Genomic DNA, 16,446 nt, shown 5'->3' with positions numbered 1-16,446 from the left:
GCAACTGTTTGGATACAGTTTAGGAGTTTATAGCATTAATAAGAGGGCGGCTGTAGATCAGGTGGTGGAGCGAGTTGGCCTTTAGTTGTAAGGTTGGTGATGTGATTCCTGGCTACTTCTGTCCGCGTGTAGAAGTGACACTAAGCTGCTCCTGATGTGGGTTTATGGGGGAGAAAAAAAGGGTCAATTTGGACAAAATTGTTTGCAAAATAAATGTTAAGTTATAATTGCACGCTGCATAAAAGTCACTGCAAAAATTGTTGTGTTATCAAATCAAAATATGTCTGTGCATTGAGGCTATTGCAATATACTCTTAAAACTGCTGCACCACAAACTGTATTTTAAAAAAAAAAATTACTTTAGTTTGCAGTGGAAACAAGTCTAAATAATCTTTTTTACCCCTCATATTAAAAATTAAGTCATTTAAGGCTCAATTATAAGGGTATCTTTGCAGTCTCTCTCTTCAGTCTGACTCTATTCCCATCTCTTGTTTTCCTTTGTCCTCTGCTTTCATCTCTACCCTCCTCTGGACCAGTCTGCCGTTTAGCGTTGCCACCCTGTGTGGCGAGTATTTGTGGAAATGCAATTAACGTATCCCCTCTTTTCTCTTGCCTTTTTCTCCCTCCTCAAGCTGAGTAATGCATCGCTCCATTAATTCTCGGCATCGCTGTCCGTAATTGACTTTTCTCTGACATGATTCCTCTCCATTGAGTGAATTCCCTCTCCTTATATTTTTTTGTGACGGATCTCATTGTATATTGTTTACAACTATACGTGGGGTCTCGCACAGCCATGTTGCTGAATGCAAATGGTTAACCCCGCAAGACTTGGGAAGGAGAGGGGGACGATAAGAGGAGAAATGAAATGTTGAAGGGAAAGAATGACAGAGATAGAGCAGAGGAGGAGGAGGGGGAGAAATGCAGTGTGGACCCTTTTGTGTCCTCCTCTACTGTCGGGGCCCTAACAGCTTCTTGTCTCTATGTTACGCTCTGTGGCCCCTCTCAAACCTGGGCTTTTCTCTCTCACACACACCCCATCAGGGCCATCATGGTGCTCATGATTCCATTTATTTCTGTCTCGCTCTGGATGCATTTATTTTCTAAAGTGATCCTCTATTGACTCATTGTCATGGACTGGCTTGACTAGCCAACCAGTGTAGGCCCAGGTTCAAATCCATACACTAACTGATTCAAACTCCACAAATGGGTCATATGTGTTAAAAGATACACACCGGACAATCTCCAAAAGGGCCAAATATCAAATGTGAACAAATCAAAACAGTGACTGTATTCATTTTTCCTCAAGCTATTGAACAAGGCTGATATGACTCTGGCTGCTTGCGTGCGATCGTTCTTTTATGTCATGAATGAACAACGTGCTAGGCCATATTTTTTTTTCCTCCGCGCTCACACACTCATCAGCTCCTTCTACACTCATCCCACACCCACGCTACAATCACAAGTTATGACCTTTGCTTTCTCTATCTAATTTATCACTGTGGCTCCCTACTGCCTGTCCTCCCCAGAGCTCCACTGGGCTCCATCCAGGACACGGTAAGCCAACGGTGAGGGAAACATACAGTTAGGTCACATCAACCTGCGTGCATACAGCAGCAAGGTCAGGAGTAACCTGTCAGTGTGCGCTAAGAAAACAGTGGATTTACATAAAAGCTGCAGCTCTAACACAAAACAGCATTTTCCTGCTCTAAAGGGAACAAATTAGAGCAGGTATGTCGCACATGATAATTAGCTCAGAATCATCTTCGAGAAACGACTGGAATGCCCAAACTTTTTAAATGAGTGCATGGACTTCTCGCACTGTAATACACAATTGACAATCACACAGCAGTTGTCATCCAATCCTCTCTGTCTTTTCTTGGCTTCCACTTCCACCATAGGTTTAAATGACTGAGTGAGAGCATGCTGTACAACAGGCTAATTTCCCCACTTCACTATTAATGCATTTGGCAGGAACAACATTCCATTTCCTGTAATGAGATACACAAATAAATCTGGCTATGGATAGATTCGGGGTGGGGTGGCGGTGGTGGTGGTGGTGATGGTGGTGGGAGGAGGAGTGGGGTTTGTTGGGGGGGGCAAAGGAGGGGGCGCATTGAGACGCATTCTCCCAGCACTGGCATAATTGGTATCGCTGCTTGCAGACATGCAAACCAATCTCTCCACAGATAGGGCTGAGACTCTCTCTTTTTCCCCCTTAAGGCTATTTCTTTTGTCTTTTCGATAGCTTGCACATCCAAGATAGAGGGAGGGGAGAGGGGGGGAGATGTTAATTTGTGAATTAATAGCTTTTCTCTGCAGAATTGCAAATTCTTTTAAATGTCACTATGTTCAGTGTGTGAGGAGCATCTGAAGCCACAGAGTTACAAACAGACCCACTTAAAGGCACACATTTCCGTGCATACAGCAGGTGTGTGTACATGCACGCACAAATCCTAAAACTAATTCTTGCTCAACTCTCATTGAAGATGCCAGGACCTCCTTCTTCCCTCCTCCCCTTCATAAAACCACTTTTTTTTCTCCCTCTCTCTCATTCCGCCGCTCCTCCATCTCTCTTTTACCTCCTCCCATCTTCACTCGAAGGCGTCCAGTGTAACATGCTACTTTTAATTTGCAATAACACATGACAAGGACAGATTAATGGCTCTTATGGCACCTCTGTCCCTGAAGCTCGTCTTACGGGGACCCGGTGTACATAACGCGTGTCACACTACATTATCTCTACAGCCCTCCAGTAATGGGGACCTTTTTCTTCCTCAAAGGGCAACCGCTGACTTCAGCCACACCGGGATCACACACGTCCCACCACCATCACAACACCAGCAGAACAAGGACTGTGCAGTGCTTTTTTTCCATGTTCATCGTGGTCAAATTATCACAATATAGGCACAAACATGAGACGCTTTCAAGCTTAGAATCTTTGATTAGTTTACAGACATGCAACAGAGTCTTGTGAGTCATTTGTAGAATATTAAACAACATGAAAACTCTTTGCTGCGCTAAAACTCCCCTTGTTTAAATGTATATATTCACTTATTTACTAGTATTCAGTGACAAGGTAACTTTCTGTTTGACATAGTCTTAGCTAGCTCAGGATGGTCCATCTGCAGCTTTACTTTTTAAAACAACAATGCTGAAATAATTCTAAAAATATGGGCAATTGAAAATTAAATATATATCACAAAGGCTGTAGAGGGTCTCTTGACACAACAGTCCAAATTAAGGGAAAATTAAATAAATACATTTTATCTTACAATAAACTGTATCTTGTTGTTGTTAAATTAACAGCCATCTTTGCCTGAAAACAATTCTAAACAAGCTACACTGTGCATTACTGTATATTGAATTGCATGCCATTACATGGAAAATATGATTTTCCACAGTCACTTTAGCTTAATTTATTTTAATTTCTCAGGAGATTATTTATTGGAAAAACCTTTCCCCCGCCTCGTCCCCATAAACTCATACCCCTGGAAGAGCAAATAATAATAGATAAAAAAACAAAAACAAAGCAGTAATTGAGAGGAAAGTATTGTGATCTGATTGACCAAAGCAAAAGAGAAGGTTGTCTAACTTCAACTTACAATGTCCTATTTTCCTTCCATCCAAGTGGTTGCCACTCCAGAGAACTAAAGAGACAGAAACATAAAAGAAGGAAGTGGCCTGTTTTGATGAGTGCTCTTTGAGATCATTTTCAACCATTTCATCCCATCAGCCACCTCAAAGCAGTACACACACACACACATACATACACACACACAAACACACACAGGCACACGCGCAGCCCCCTCCCTGCCTCCACCGGTCTGTTCCTACACCTGTTCAGGCCTCCACCGGGGACATGTTAATTCATAGGCATTAAAAAAGCCAATTGTTTGCAAAACCGATAATCTATTAGCCCTGAGGCGGTGTGTGTCCACTCTCTTGCCTTGCCTAGGAATGAGAAATTCTGGCTTGGACCGGATAGGCTTCCACTTAATCTCTGAACATATCTAGGTCTGTTTTCTTGCCCTGATAGTAAAGTATACAGTCTTACAAAAATACTGTATTATTACATGTTTTAATGCTGTTTAGAATAAAATAGAATGCAGTAAAAAAAAAAGGTATGTATAGTATATTAAATGTCTGGTGTTTAACTGATAGTATCAAAGACAGAGCTTCTTTTTCTGCGTTTTGTTACGTTATAAAGGAGCAGCAGCCCTGATGCCTTGCCAAGGGGGATTAGAGTTGTATGACAGCTATATGGGATATCTACAGTACGTCTGAGCATGGTATAAAATTGAGATGCAGCTCTGTAGGCGTATGGTAAAAACGCAGGGCATCAAAAAGCTGATTGAATCGCAACACTCTCTCAACACTTGCCCTGCCTGATATACAACATAACAAGTCACTGGAGACAGCACACAGAAACACACTTGGCTGCAGCGCTGTCATAAATGCCATCTTCTTCACACACAGGAGAGAAAAAGAAACGTAGGAGACGAGTGATGGAGAGAATTAAAAGGATGGGAAACAAAAGGATCTTGTGTTTCCCTTACCATCGTCTCGTTTCCTCTTCTCGCCGTTGGAGCGGGGGATACCCAGAATGCCGTTGATGGAGTAGGATCCTACGGGATCGTTGGAGGCGCTGGTCACAGGGGGCGAGGCGGTGCTGGGCACTGATGGAAAAAGCTGAGTTAGTGTGTGTCTCATTTATGTGTGTTGAATCAGGTGTGTGTGGAAAGAAGCATGTATGTGTTGAGGTTTAGGTGTTTCCCTGCAGTTTCTGGCTCATTTGACTGCGCTGTAATCTGTGTGTAGCCTCATTCACGCTCACCTATGGTGTGGCCGGGCGTGGAGAGCGGCGTAACAGATCCGTCAGGGGACGGGTGGAATTGCTGCTGGACTTTGGTGCGGATAATCCTGGTAAAGTGAACAACAGACACGGATCAATCAATACTGCTTCCAGAGCATGGAGATTTCACACCAGCCCAGCCGCCCCGGGACACTTAAACACGGTACATCACGTCCACTTACGCTCGTGCATGTACAAGTGCTCCATCGTTTGGGGGCGCTTGTATCCTCATATTCAGGCCCCTGTCACAAAATAGCCAATCTCAGGGCTTTAGGGGCAATCTCTGTGCTCCTGTGTGAGGCTGAATAGGGGCTGCCCCCTGAGATTGTGGATTCAATCTAGCTGGATTCTGAGGTTAGAAATATGATAAAGTCCCCATACCAGTAAGATGTGATGTGGCGGGAAAGTCTTCATTGCACTTTGGTCTGAATGATCTTGCAAACAAAGCATGAAATCACATCAATTCACCTCAATGATCAGCTTCACTGGCTCTACCTGGCCAACTCTAATAATCTCCCTCTCCTGCTCCCCACTCCCTCTTTTCTCCCCGCTCTCTCTTTACTCTCTCCATCTCTCAAACCTGATCTTTCACTCCTCCCTCTCCAGAATCTCATCCCCTTTTCTCATTTCTACTCCACTGTCAATGTGCTCTCCATTTTACTGTACTTTGTCTGTCTTCCAAACCCCTCACTCCCCCACTTTCTTTCCGTCTTCCTACCCTCACTCCTCTCCATTTAATTTCTTTATTCCTCCCTGTATTCTCTGTCAGCTCTCCGGTGTCTGTTGTAGTTTTTTGGTCTTGTTGTTGCTCAGTGTAGCACACAGGAAACCTCCAGGCTCACTGAGGATCAGAGCCTATTGATTGGGACTCCGGGATAGAAAAAGTTGACGACGAATGGCGGAGAGGAACAGCAAATGCAAATGGTGATCTATAAATTATATGTGACAGGAAAGCAATAGTGTCTTATTGGCCCAACCTGAGACCGCGCTGCCACATCCGATGTATGTGGTGCACTTTGAAATAAATAAGTAAAAAATAAAAGAAAGCATCGCAATAATCTTAAACTTTGAAGACGACAAAAAATGAGGCCTCAGAGACGATGCTACACTTGTTAAATTGAGGATTGTTGTAAAGGTACAGTGGGATTTACACAAGCGCAGCTTTAGCTCTTATGGGACATGATCGCATTACATTAAACCATGACTATGGTAATCTTTTGATTGACAGACGAACGTGAGATCATTGAATAACAGGCAGCGTTGTGTACCAACAGAAATCCCACATGGAAGCCCTCTCGCTCGAGAGGTGTGACAAAAACAGACTTTTACAGACTGCAGATGAGGCGTTCAAATGTGCATGCAGCACCAAGCAACGAGCTATCAAATGTGAATCAGGCAGCGATGGGGTTAACTTCCTCGGGGGCAAAAAAAATGTACATCAGACTCTTTTCATTCCCCTCACTATCTCATGTGTCCTCCATACTCTCTCCTTCAGGCAGGGCAACAAAGGCTAGCAGCCTCCTCCAGAAAACACACATCAATATTTTATTTGAATTTCTAACATCTCACCACAACAGTTATCTGACCTCATGACTCGAGGGAGCCTCATAAATTCAAGGACTTTGTTTCAAGTCTATGTTGTTGATATTGAATAAGCAATTTGGATGGGTGAATTAACGACTTTGGTGTTTGGGCGTTGTAAAAAAAGAAAAAATCCCCAAAGAAAGATTAAAATGTGGATCAATATGATTGAAAGCCGCTTAGGACCTTATGGGTACTCCTCTGTCCACTGGGCATGTTGCAGCGGGTGGAAACTCCTCTCTGCGGCAACAAAACAAAGTGCAACCCAGTCTCTGTGTAATCTTTAATAATTCATGCAGGAAAAATGTGTTTAAAGCCAGGACATCCTCTTTAGTCAACAGAGCAGAGGTCAGCCCCTTAACCACAGAGACCACCAGGGGTCTACTGTCTCCTCTCTCTCTGCCTGCCTCTTATTCTTCTCTTCATATCTTTCCCAGTCCTTCCTTTAATAACACCAATAAGAAACAAAAGTAGCTGTAGACATTTAAAACAGCCTGTAATGGGAACATTTTAGTCACTTGAGTTAAGGTTAGACTTTATAAACATTTCAAAAATACTCATACATTTTTACATGCTGCAACATCAATATCAATTAACCTTTCTCCACTACTAATATATGTTTTCAGGAATACATCTCAAAAGTAAAACCTACTGAGCGTTACTGTGATTTGTGATGCCATTTTTTAAGAATATAAAAAAGCAGTTTGGTGCCACAAGCTCATGATGTTAATAATTAATATGCAGGCCAACTTAGTTTCACAGGACAACATTTCTTCTAATAGTGCTGTTCCACTCAGCTCAAACACCAAGCAGATGGTCAGAAATGCTTTCTAATAGTTACCCATAAAACACAGCCTCCACACACCCTTAAATACATTTTCCTTTGGTTATAGGAACAACAGGTGAAAACAGAAACCGGCGCCAAAAGACCTGTTGAAACCACCATTTCCATACCAACCTGATTTGGTAATTATTCTTTCTCTTTTTTTTTATTTTAGTAAAGATTCATCCATCTCCTGCATTTAGCTGGATGTGTTATGAGACTCTCTTCAGCTCATTAAAATGTAATGCCGATGACCAGCTCTCTGGAACAGTGCCTCCTAACCAAAGTTCATCACTCGCAGGCACTATGGGGCTTTTTTTTTTTTTACTTTGCACACATGCAGTGGAGCTTTTCACCCGGCGTCCTCTGTCTAAAGACACTTTGTCCACTGCTGTCCCGCTTCATGTGGAAAGGTGAAGGTGTAGGGTGTCTGCTGCTTTAGCTGCTTCAGTGGAACAGGAACTCTTTTATAGTGCATTTACCCATAAGTCAACACTGGTAGGACAGGGGATTTTCTGTGGTCTGTAATTTTATAAACGCATCTTATTCTACTAATACTGTAATTAAAACTAATTATAATTAATAATAAGATGAATATAATATTAATATAATGCGTGATTAAAACCGGAATAATTTCAAATTGTCCAACCACACTATAGGAGCCTGAATGTGTTGTCGCCCCACACTAACCTCGGTGTTGGAAAACAGAGCAATTGCTTGGCAATAAAGGCATGCTGCTGCCGCCTCTGTCGCAGTGTGGTCCGCGTATTGAACGACTTTGTTGGGTATTTCCCTCCGCCTCTGGATCTGGTTACGCGGTATTGATCGGTTTTTATCGAGACAGATGTGATTCTTCGTGGCCCCAGCCTCAGCTCCCGTGCTGGCTGTGTTGTGGAGGGCCGCACAGGAGATTGAATTGCACATGTGAGACCACCCCGGATAGGCTCGGCTGGGGCTGACTATAGCTCAGGCTTATGTGTGGGGATAAAATTTGCTAATTTCAGAGCTGATTCATCCCATTTACGCATGGATTTCGTTGGCTCATTTAAACATCTCTGCACACGTTTAGAGAGCATATTAAAAAGCTTTATGTTTGTGCGTAATTTTACGCGCTTTGGAACAATGCGCCATGCTTTTAAGGATTTAAATAAAATGAAAAACTGTTATTTCCACCTACCTGTTGATGGATGAAACGCTGGGGACGGTGTCGTTGTCGCAGACGCCCTCAGCCAGTAGTCGGTCCCTTATCTCCCAAGCGAACATGGTTGGATTCTGGCGCTTATAGTCAGCAATTTTATCCACCACTTTCGGAGTTGCAACCTTTGGTTTGGAGCCACCAATGACTCCGGGTTTAATACTGCCGGTTTCATAGTACCTGCATGGGGACAGAGTGAGTGTTCCTGAATGGATCCCTCCTTAATTTAAAAAAAAAAAATCCAGTCTGATTGATGGGAAAGGTGGCTTAAATATCGTATGTGTGGAAACAAATCTCCGCCGACCTTCTGCAGTTACACTTAGGGTTTAAAAAAAAAACCTACAAATATGATGGCGACTTTATTGTAATAATTGGCGTGGAAGTGTGCTGTTATATGGGCCTAATTGAGTGTCAGCTGGAAGGTGAACAGAGCGGGTTTTCAACGAAAAAGCAGTGTAATTAAAATCACACAATATAAGCAGTGAGACGGACAGAACAAAGGACAGTTTAGCTGTAAAAGCACAGTTTGGACCTCATTTCCAGTCTCCATGAGCTTACAGTAGCATGCACGACATGCCACCATGACCTATAGGTAAATGTTGGTGACAAACATTCAGTGTGTGTGAAATGAAATACCTCTGAAATGCCTTCTGATAGCTGAAAAAAATATATTTCAAAATATTATCTCACAGCATTTGTGCTCTGAAGTTTAAAAAAAATGATGTAGAGCTAATTTATCAGGTTTAAAGTTTTACACTGATGGAAAAATATAGGAACGTAACGTGTGTGTTTATGGTATTTTTTCTGCTGGATTATGACACTCAAATGTGAGTTTATGTTGGCCGTGGAGTGTGTGGGTTTTCTTAATCTGCTTGTAATATTCCAACTCGTGTCTGTGGACCTGAAAAGTCAGTTTCCAAGTGACCTCATACTTTACACACTTTCTTTATCACAGTCTCCTATAATATTAATACAGCCTCATATTCCTCGGAGATATTTTTTATCCTTAATGCTCAGCTGTAAAACTCTCCTCCTAAAATTTATTTCATGATTATGATGCTTTTATCTTGCAAGGCTGCAGGTGATGGATAGAAAATCTCGGACGCAGAACTGCTGTGTTCAAGCAGAAAAAAAGAGAGGAAGAAAGAAAAAAAAATGACCTGCCTATATAACCGATGACTGAGGCTGAAATAGAGCTGGGTGCGCATATACGAGCTATAGAAGATTGATGTTTGACACACATAGGGCTCTGTTGGTAGTGGATCCCCCCTTTTACCTGCCGAGGATTTTGCTGACACAGCCGTGACTGACCCGTAGCTGTCTGGAGATGTCGCAGGGCCGGACGCCCTGGTGGGCCAGCTCCACGATCCGCTGCCTCACCACGTCCGGGAGGGGTCTGCCGTTCACAAACACCCCGCCGAGCTGGTTCACACCGCCGTGCCCTGCGTGGGACACAACAGCAGCACAGGGGGAGCATAACATTACATACCTGGAGAGGACACGCTCTCTGTGCGTGGCTGTTCATTTTGGCTGCTTTTATTTTCTGGGATGCTTTATTTTTAGTCTAAAATATTAAATCATATTAACTCACATATATGCAGTGTAATGTGCATGCATACACACGCGTAAAGGCACACACGCACGCACATTGTAATTTTTTTTAGCAGTCTTTGTTGCTGCAAAAATTCTGAAATAGCTTTTATTAGTAAAGGAATTTTAAATAATATTAACAACAACAACAATAATAATAATGTAGGGCACCACATAATAAATAAATGGAAGCAGCCTGATTGTAGAATTTAAGCAGGATTGTGTTGCTTTTAAATATATTATTCCAAAAATAAAAATTAAATACACAATATTAAATATAAAAATATTTAAAAACATCCCACTTGCTTTTTTAATAGCACAAAAATTAAAAAATAAAACTCCCCCCTCCCTGCACATTGGCAATAGGCAATATTTTCCAGGAGCACCTCCTCCACTGCAGCCTAACACATGTCGCAGATATTATGTTTCAACCTGTTTAATTTTCCTCGCACAATTATTGTAAATAATTAAAATGAGCTTTGATAACTCATATTACAAACGCGGATGGTGCGAATGAGGAGGAATAAATAATTTACACGCAGCCCGGGTCTTCTTTTACCCATATCGTATGGAGAGGAAAAACATGAGGGAAAATGAACAGTTGGAACCAACCGCGTCAGTTTTTATTCTCAAGCACCGAAATCTAAAGTGAGAGATGGTGAATAAAGTGACACGTTTTTAAGTCTATTTACACACAACGTGCCCCTTGTTGTGTCTCTAAGGTTGCTGTCATTTCACAGGTAATAAAAGCTTTGTATTTAAATTGAGGAGTTTCTGTTTTGTAAAATGTAAATGCTCACAGGAGGCTACATTTTCTCATTTTTATGATCCTCTGAGTCAATAAAGCTTTATTTAAAAAGTCCTGAAAAAATACAAAACCCCAAACTCTTTAGTGAACCATGTGCTCTTAAAAATAAGTCAAAATATGTATGTTTTAAAACATTTTTTGCAGCCAGCCTATAGGGTTTTCTCTGCGTTTTATTCTATTTTTATTATTAAGACAGTTAACAAAATATTTTAAATGACTCCTCTGACAAAACTTTGCCACTGTTTTTAAGGTTTTGCAAAAATGATTAAAGATACATTCATTTTAAATATTGAAAGCTGTGTTTATCTGCAGTACAGTAATAAAAGGATGGCATATAAGGAGCATTTAATGACTATTTAAAAAAAAATAAAATAATTTACAGCACCTTTAAAAATCTTTAACAGCGTGTTTCCTAATAAGACTGCAGTCATTGCACACATCTAATTCGTGCAGGGATTAAAGTCACACCACAGAAATGCTGTCTGCAAACTACTTCAGTATACTCACGGTGCATCGCCGAGAAGGGGTCTGCTTTGCAGTGAATATCCATGGGATAGCAAAGGAAAGAAAGGTAATCGACTGAGGTCGCCGTTTCGCCTCGGTGATGCAGCTTTAAAGGAGTAAAAAACAACAACAAGGATTTGTAAATTTGGTGCAAAACAGTCCGTGTGCGAGGAGTCCGCGGGGCTGCAGCCGGTGGTCAACTTCTTGTTACGATGCTAAGTTTTCCTCCTGTTTCAAGTCTGAACTCAAAAGTCTCGCAGAGAGGAGCTGTCAGGTGCAGAGCATGACCCACGCGTGTGCAGAGCGCACCAGTCGCAGCAACATTGACTCAAACCGGGTCAGTGTTTGTGTTTAAAGGACATCATGAGGAAAGCAAGAAAAGAAAGAAAAAGAGTCTCCACGGGGTCCGCTCGGGAATCGGCGGCCGCAAAATCCCTCTCCTCTGGCGGCGTGGAGCACAGGCAGGCTCTGTGGTTTAATCAGATAGGGGCGGAGATGACAACAACATGGACACGGCGAAGTACAGAGCAGTGCGTCCCCCTCTCCTCCGGAATGGGCTGTGCCTGAGCGAAGCTTTGGGCTGAGAATGAAACCCCTCTCCTTGTGTGTCTGTTTCTAAAAGCTGCAGTCCCACAGATCACCCCACCACCACCACCCCCTCCACCCTCCTCCTCCTACCTCCATCCCACAGATCCCCTCGCATAGAGATGGATGACTTGTCAGACAAAGGCAATAGATTCCAACACTTTGTGATTCGCCCACGTAAAAACCTGCAGCTCAAATGAGGAGGTCCCTGCATCCGACAGCCAGGAAGGGGAGGGAGACGAAATGGGAAATGATGAGACTTTGGGGTGAAGAATCAAGGAAATTAAAGGCAGGGGGTAGAAGAGAGGTAAAGCACTGTCAGGCTGCTGTATGTTGTTTAAAGCGACGCCTCTCAAATGTTTTCATATGAAGGACTCCCGGCAGAAACACATGATGGGACTGAGACTCACATGGGAAGATTTTTTCTTACTGGCACTCAATTTTTAAAGAATTATTGAAGAGCCTAAAACAAAATATTTAAAATAATCCAAATGATAAATTCTCTATACTTTCTTCTAATTTAATTATAATAAAATTGAGCTATTTCTCATTTTGCATTTTGCAAACACCCACATAATAACCTACTTTGTGAGCCCCTGGATCAAAGTGTAAAATCTCAGTATCACAGCTTAGTTATTTTGTGCAAACATCAGTAGAAATAGGAAAAGTTTTTGCATTAAAATCTACTTAATTTTGGAAAATATGTCATATTTTTACATGCATTTTTCTAGCTTTCTGTAGCACTCTTTACAAGTCTTTGCATGTTCTGAGTTCAGCATCATGACACAAAACTAATTTCCAGTTACCAAACAAACTGTTCCTCATGTCCTGGCTGCATTTAGCTGTTTGTGGTCAGCCAGGATGTGTGTGTGCACGGTGCAGCTCGCAGCCTGCAGAGGGAGAGTCAGTCAGTAGGCCATCATCATCATCATGATCATCATCATCATGCACTCACCGCGCCTGTGTGCTGCATCGCTCTGTAGATGGCGCTCATACAGTAGGTTACACAGCCCGCTGTGCTCGTGCAGGCAGTGAGGAAGGGAGGCAAGGCAGGTAGGCTGATGCTGCCGGGGCTGGTGGGGTCAAAGGTTGGGGGTAAACCTACTGTAGCTGTATTATGCGCCTGTTAATCTCTTCCGGTAAGAACTCAATCTGAGAGGAAACAAAGAGCAAAATAATCAGAGCAGATTCATAGATTTAAAAGTGCTTAAATTGGATGTAGCATGAGGTTAACAATAACTTCTGCATGTCTGTAGCTGTGGGCTGTTTTGCTGAAGTAGCCTAGCTGCAGTTTTTTTCCTGCATAATAATAAAAAATATTTCTTTGCACTGATGGTATCTGCACAGTGTTTGTGAAGAGTGGTGGTATATGATGCGTAAAACTGCAACCTGCTGTAATTTACTTCAATTAAATATATAAGATATTACTTTACTTTAAAAATAATAATAATGATAATAATGATGATGTTATTTAAAGGGGTTTGTGGACTCCATGGGCTCCGTGTTGCGTCCAGCTGCCCTCTGGACAAGTTTGAGGACGATTCCTCTTTTTGTTTCTGCTTTTTTTGGGGAGGGAGCTTCTGGTACAATATGTAGCACCATGGGCTGTAATTTCACACGTCAGTGCACTTTTGCCCTAAAGCTGCTGCTATTTCCCCCACAACACCCCGATTTGCCCCCCGTACCTCTCCCTGCACTGCCACGATGACGTGCCCGTGTCACGGCGCTACAGCAAAACAAACGGCGTGATAATTAAGAAACTGTTAGTCCTGACTTCACCCCGTTTTAAAAGCGCAGCCACCGAGGACCTAATGCGATTATTGTTTTCGATTTTTTTTTTTTTGCCTGCATTATACAATAAAGAGCCTCGGCATAATTGTCACTATAAAAAACAGTTGTAATATATTTCAGACACTAGAAATAATTACAAAAAGGTTCCAGCTTTCCAAACATAGTGTTGTTTTTAATTGATATCAGAGGTGAAATTTAGGCCTGTGTTCTCACTCATGTTTCCTTTAAAAAAAATAAATGTAAATATTAAGTAATATAATAATAAAGCATTTGTTTTTGGTATTTTAATATGGATATTGAGGTGGAGAGACAGCAGACAGGGCGGGAGGGGAGGATGATGAATTTCCTCGGAGGACAAAACAAATCCTTTTCTTCCGTTTTGTGAAACATATGGCCTGTAACGCGCGTCCACGTCAACAATCGATACTGCTGTTTTTTATCCTGCTGCTGTGTCTTTACTGCGTGTTGGAGACGGTGCAGGGGTGCACAGGCACTTTCATGTCAGCATCACAACCTCACCAACCTCCATTAATTAAAAAATATATGAGGAGATAATGCAAATATATGCTTGTAAATGTGGAAGTTGCAATTAGAGAGTAAAATAAAATATTGATTTTATTTTATTTTTAAACATTTTTTTTTACATTTTGCTTGACCTGGAATATTTTTGAGGTCCCCTAAGGTCCTCTGACCCCAGTTTTGGAGACACTGCAAACTCACTGCAAGTTCAAAGTTTAACTCTGAGTGTGTGAGGCTTACAAACCAAAGTTTCCTCCTGTGCATGCATTTGTGCATAAATGTTGTATTATTGAGGTGTCATTTTAATAATAGTTTACTTATTTATTATTACAAATATGAGCTTTAAATATATGCAAACAATTTTTGTATAGTACTTATAGACGCCATTATCTCATTGAGAACACGCCCAGGTGTCAGTGAAGTAAACACTCACCTGCTTTAGGTGTGATGCATCAAACACTCTCAGCTCTTGTGCTTATAAAAGCTAATTCTGACAACACTGTAATTCAGCACACATCTCCCCTGGATCTATTTTTCCCTATTAGTCAAAACATCCGCATGATATCGGGAGTCACTTGTAATACCCCACAATGATTTGGTGTCTCCTGACACCCACAGCCATATGGGTAGGCTATGCCAAACTGCAGGATATCAGCTGCGTCCTTAGATTGCTTATTCATGTGCTTTATAACGGGAGCAGATGGATATCAATTTGACTCTATCCTCGACACCATCGCAGATTGATTTTGTACTTGCTTTTAATTTTGCCATAATTAATTAGATCATTACAACTGTTTTCCATTGATCTTCCCATCTAAACCCAAAATTGAGAGGTGAATTAGATTGTGATCTATGTTTTTCAATTACAGCCTCGAGCTTAGGTGGTGTTGATAGACTATTGAGCAATTATTTGCAACAACAACTATAATAATAATAATAATAATAATAATAATAATAATAACATCAAAATAGAATTTCTTGAATTAAAATCTGACATTATCCAATAATCAAAACGAAGTAGAAATGCATGAAGTCTCTGCACACTATCGAAGAAAAAGGACATTATTTTTAAAAAGAAAAGAAAAAAATATAAAATAAAAATCCACACACGAGCAGGGAGCCTCCTCACAGTTTTGTCCCACACAGTGCAACCATCACACCTGCAAACAAACACTGACATTAGTATGAGGCAGAGGGAGAAATTCTTACCTGGTCGACCAGCGCTGTGAGGCATGGCTCTCCCCTTGTCTAATGGTGCGTCTCCCCGATGCAGCCCAGTAGATCTGTCCGGCCTCCTGCGCTCCCTCCCCGGCTGGGCGTCGTGCTTCTCCCCGCTGGTTGTCAGAATCTTTGACCGATCATCCAAAACTAAACGGTTTAGGCGACAACAAAAAGCGGAAGCAACCCTGCTCCAATGAACTAGGGATTGATAAAGGAAGAAGAAAAAATAGAAATAGAAATCAAAGAATACAGAGCGTTGCAGGTGCTGAATTAAAGGGAAGTGTAAAACTTGCTTATATTGGGGTTTAAAACTGGAGTTTAGGATTCAGACAGGCAGCAGCTGGAGCAGTGTCTCACTCAGCACCGTGGGTATACATTAAAATACAATATATTTCGCACTCACTGGTATTTAATTTATTTTTCAAAACTTGTCATCACTTGCTTTTTCTTTTAAAAGTCTAGTTTATTTACAGTGAATTTATTGAGTTGGATTAAAATGCTGTGAATTTGTTTATGACAGTTTTTGTAACATAAATAATACATGCATGAAATTATCAGAGAATAGACGTGGTGAAGTTTAGAAGCCCCCAAAAATGTCCCACCCCCATGCACACTCAAAATCGATGATAATAATAATTTATTAAAACGAGAAATTATAGCAGAGTTAATGACACGTTCACGTGCAGGGTTATAACAGCTCTGAATACTGGTAAACATTCACAAAATAACAATGAGTCTCTCTCCCTCTCTTTCAAACAGACAGAGACACACACACACACACACACACACACACACACACACACACACACACACACACACTGGTGGTGGAGGTGGGGGCAGAGAGGAAAAAACATCATTACAAAAGTGAGAATCAGGATTCAATTAATACTTATTTATTAATTTTCAGAATTTAATTCAAGTGCACTTTGTCACTCAGTGGTCCGATCACATCTCTTATTTTGAGATTATACATTTATT

At 41.5% G+C, this 16,446-nt stretch overlaps 1 protein-coding gene across 15 annotated transcripts in view; it reads right to left on the bottom strand.

The window, feature by feature from the left end:
• The window catches only part of pax2a (paired box 2a), a 29,858-nt gene extending 17,885 nt beyond the window's left edge, over nt 1-11,973 (bottom strand). For 4 of the 15 annotated variants that reach the window (XM_050071477.1, XM_050071474.1, XM_050071484.1 and 1 more), the window contains exons 1-5: nt 11,356-11,973; nt 9,727-9,904; nt 8,433-8,630; nt 4,834-4,919; nt 4,556-4,675 (exon numbers count right to left, since the gene is read on the bottom strand). In XM_050071477.1, coding sequence (XP_049927434.1) covers nt 4,556-4,675; nt 4,834-4,919; nt 8,433-8,630; nt 9,727-9,904; nt 11,356-11,398 — 625 coding nt within the window. In that variant the 5' untranslated portion in view covers nt 11,399-11,973. Of the gene's footprint in view, nt 1-3,601; nt 3,647-4,555; nt 4,676-4,833; nt 4,920-8,432; nt 8,631-9,726; nt 9,905-11,355 lie in introns of all 15 variants that reach the window. The other 11 variants (XM_050071486.1, XM_050071476.1, XM_050071485.1 and 8 more) reach the window with 5 other exon arrangements.
• Between the last annotated feature and the right edge of the window lie 4,473 nt (nt 11,974-16,446).

Source organism: Epinephelus moara, chromosome 19 (genome assembly GCF_006386435.1).
Source record: "Epinephelus moara isolate mb chromosome 19, YSFRI_EMoa_1.0, whole genome shotgun sequence".
NCBI classification, from domain to species: domain Eukaryota; kingdom Metazoa; phylum Chordata; class Actinopteri; order Perciformes; family Serranidae; genus Epinephelus; species Epinephelus moara.
Note: the sequence above shows the minus strand (reverse complement) of the source record. Positions and strands in the feature narration are given on the sequence as shown.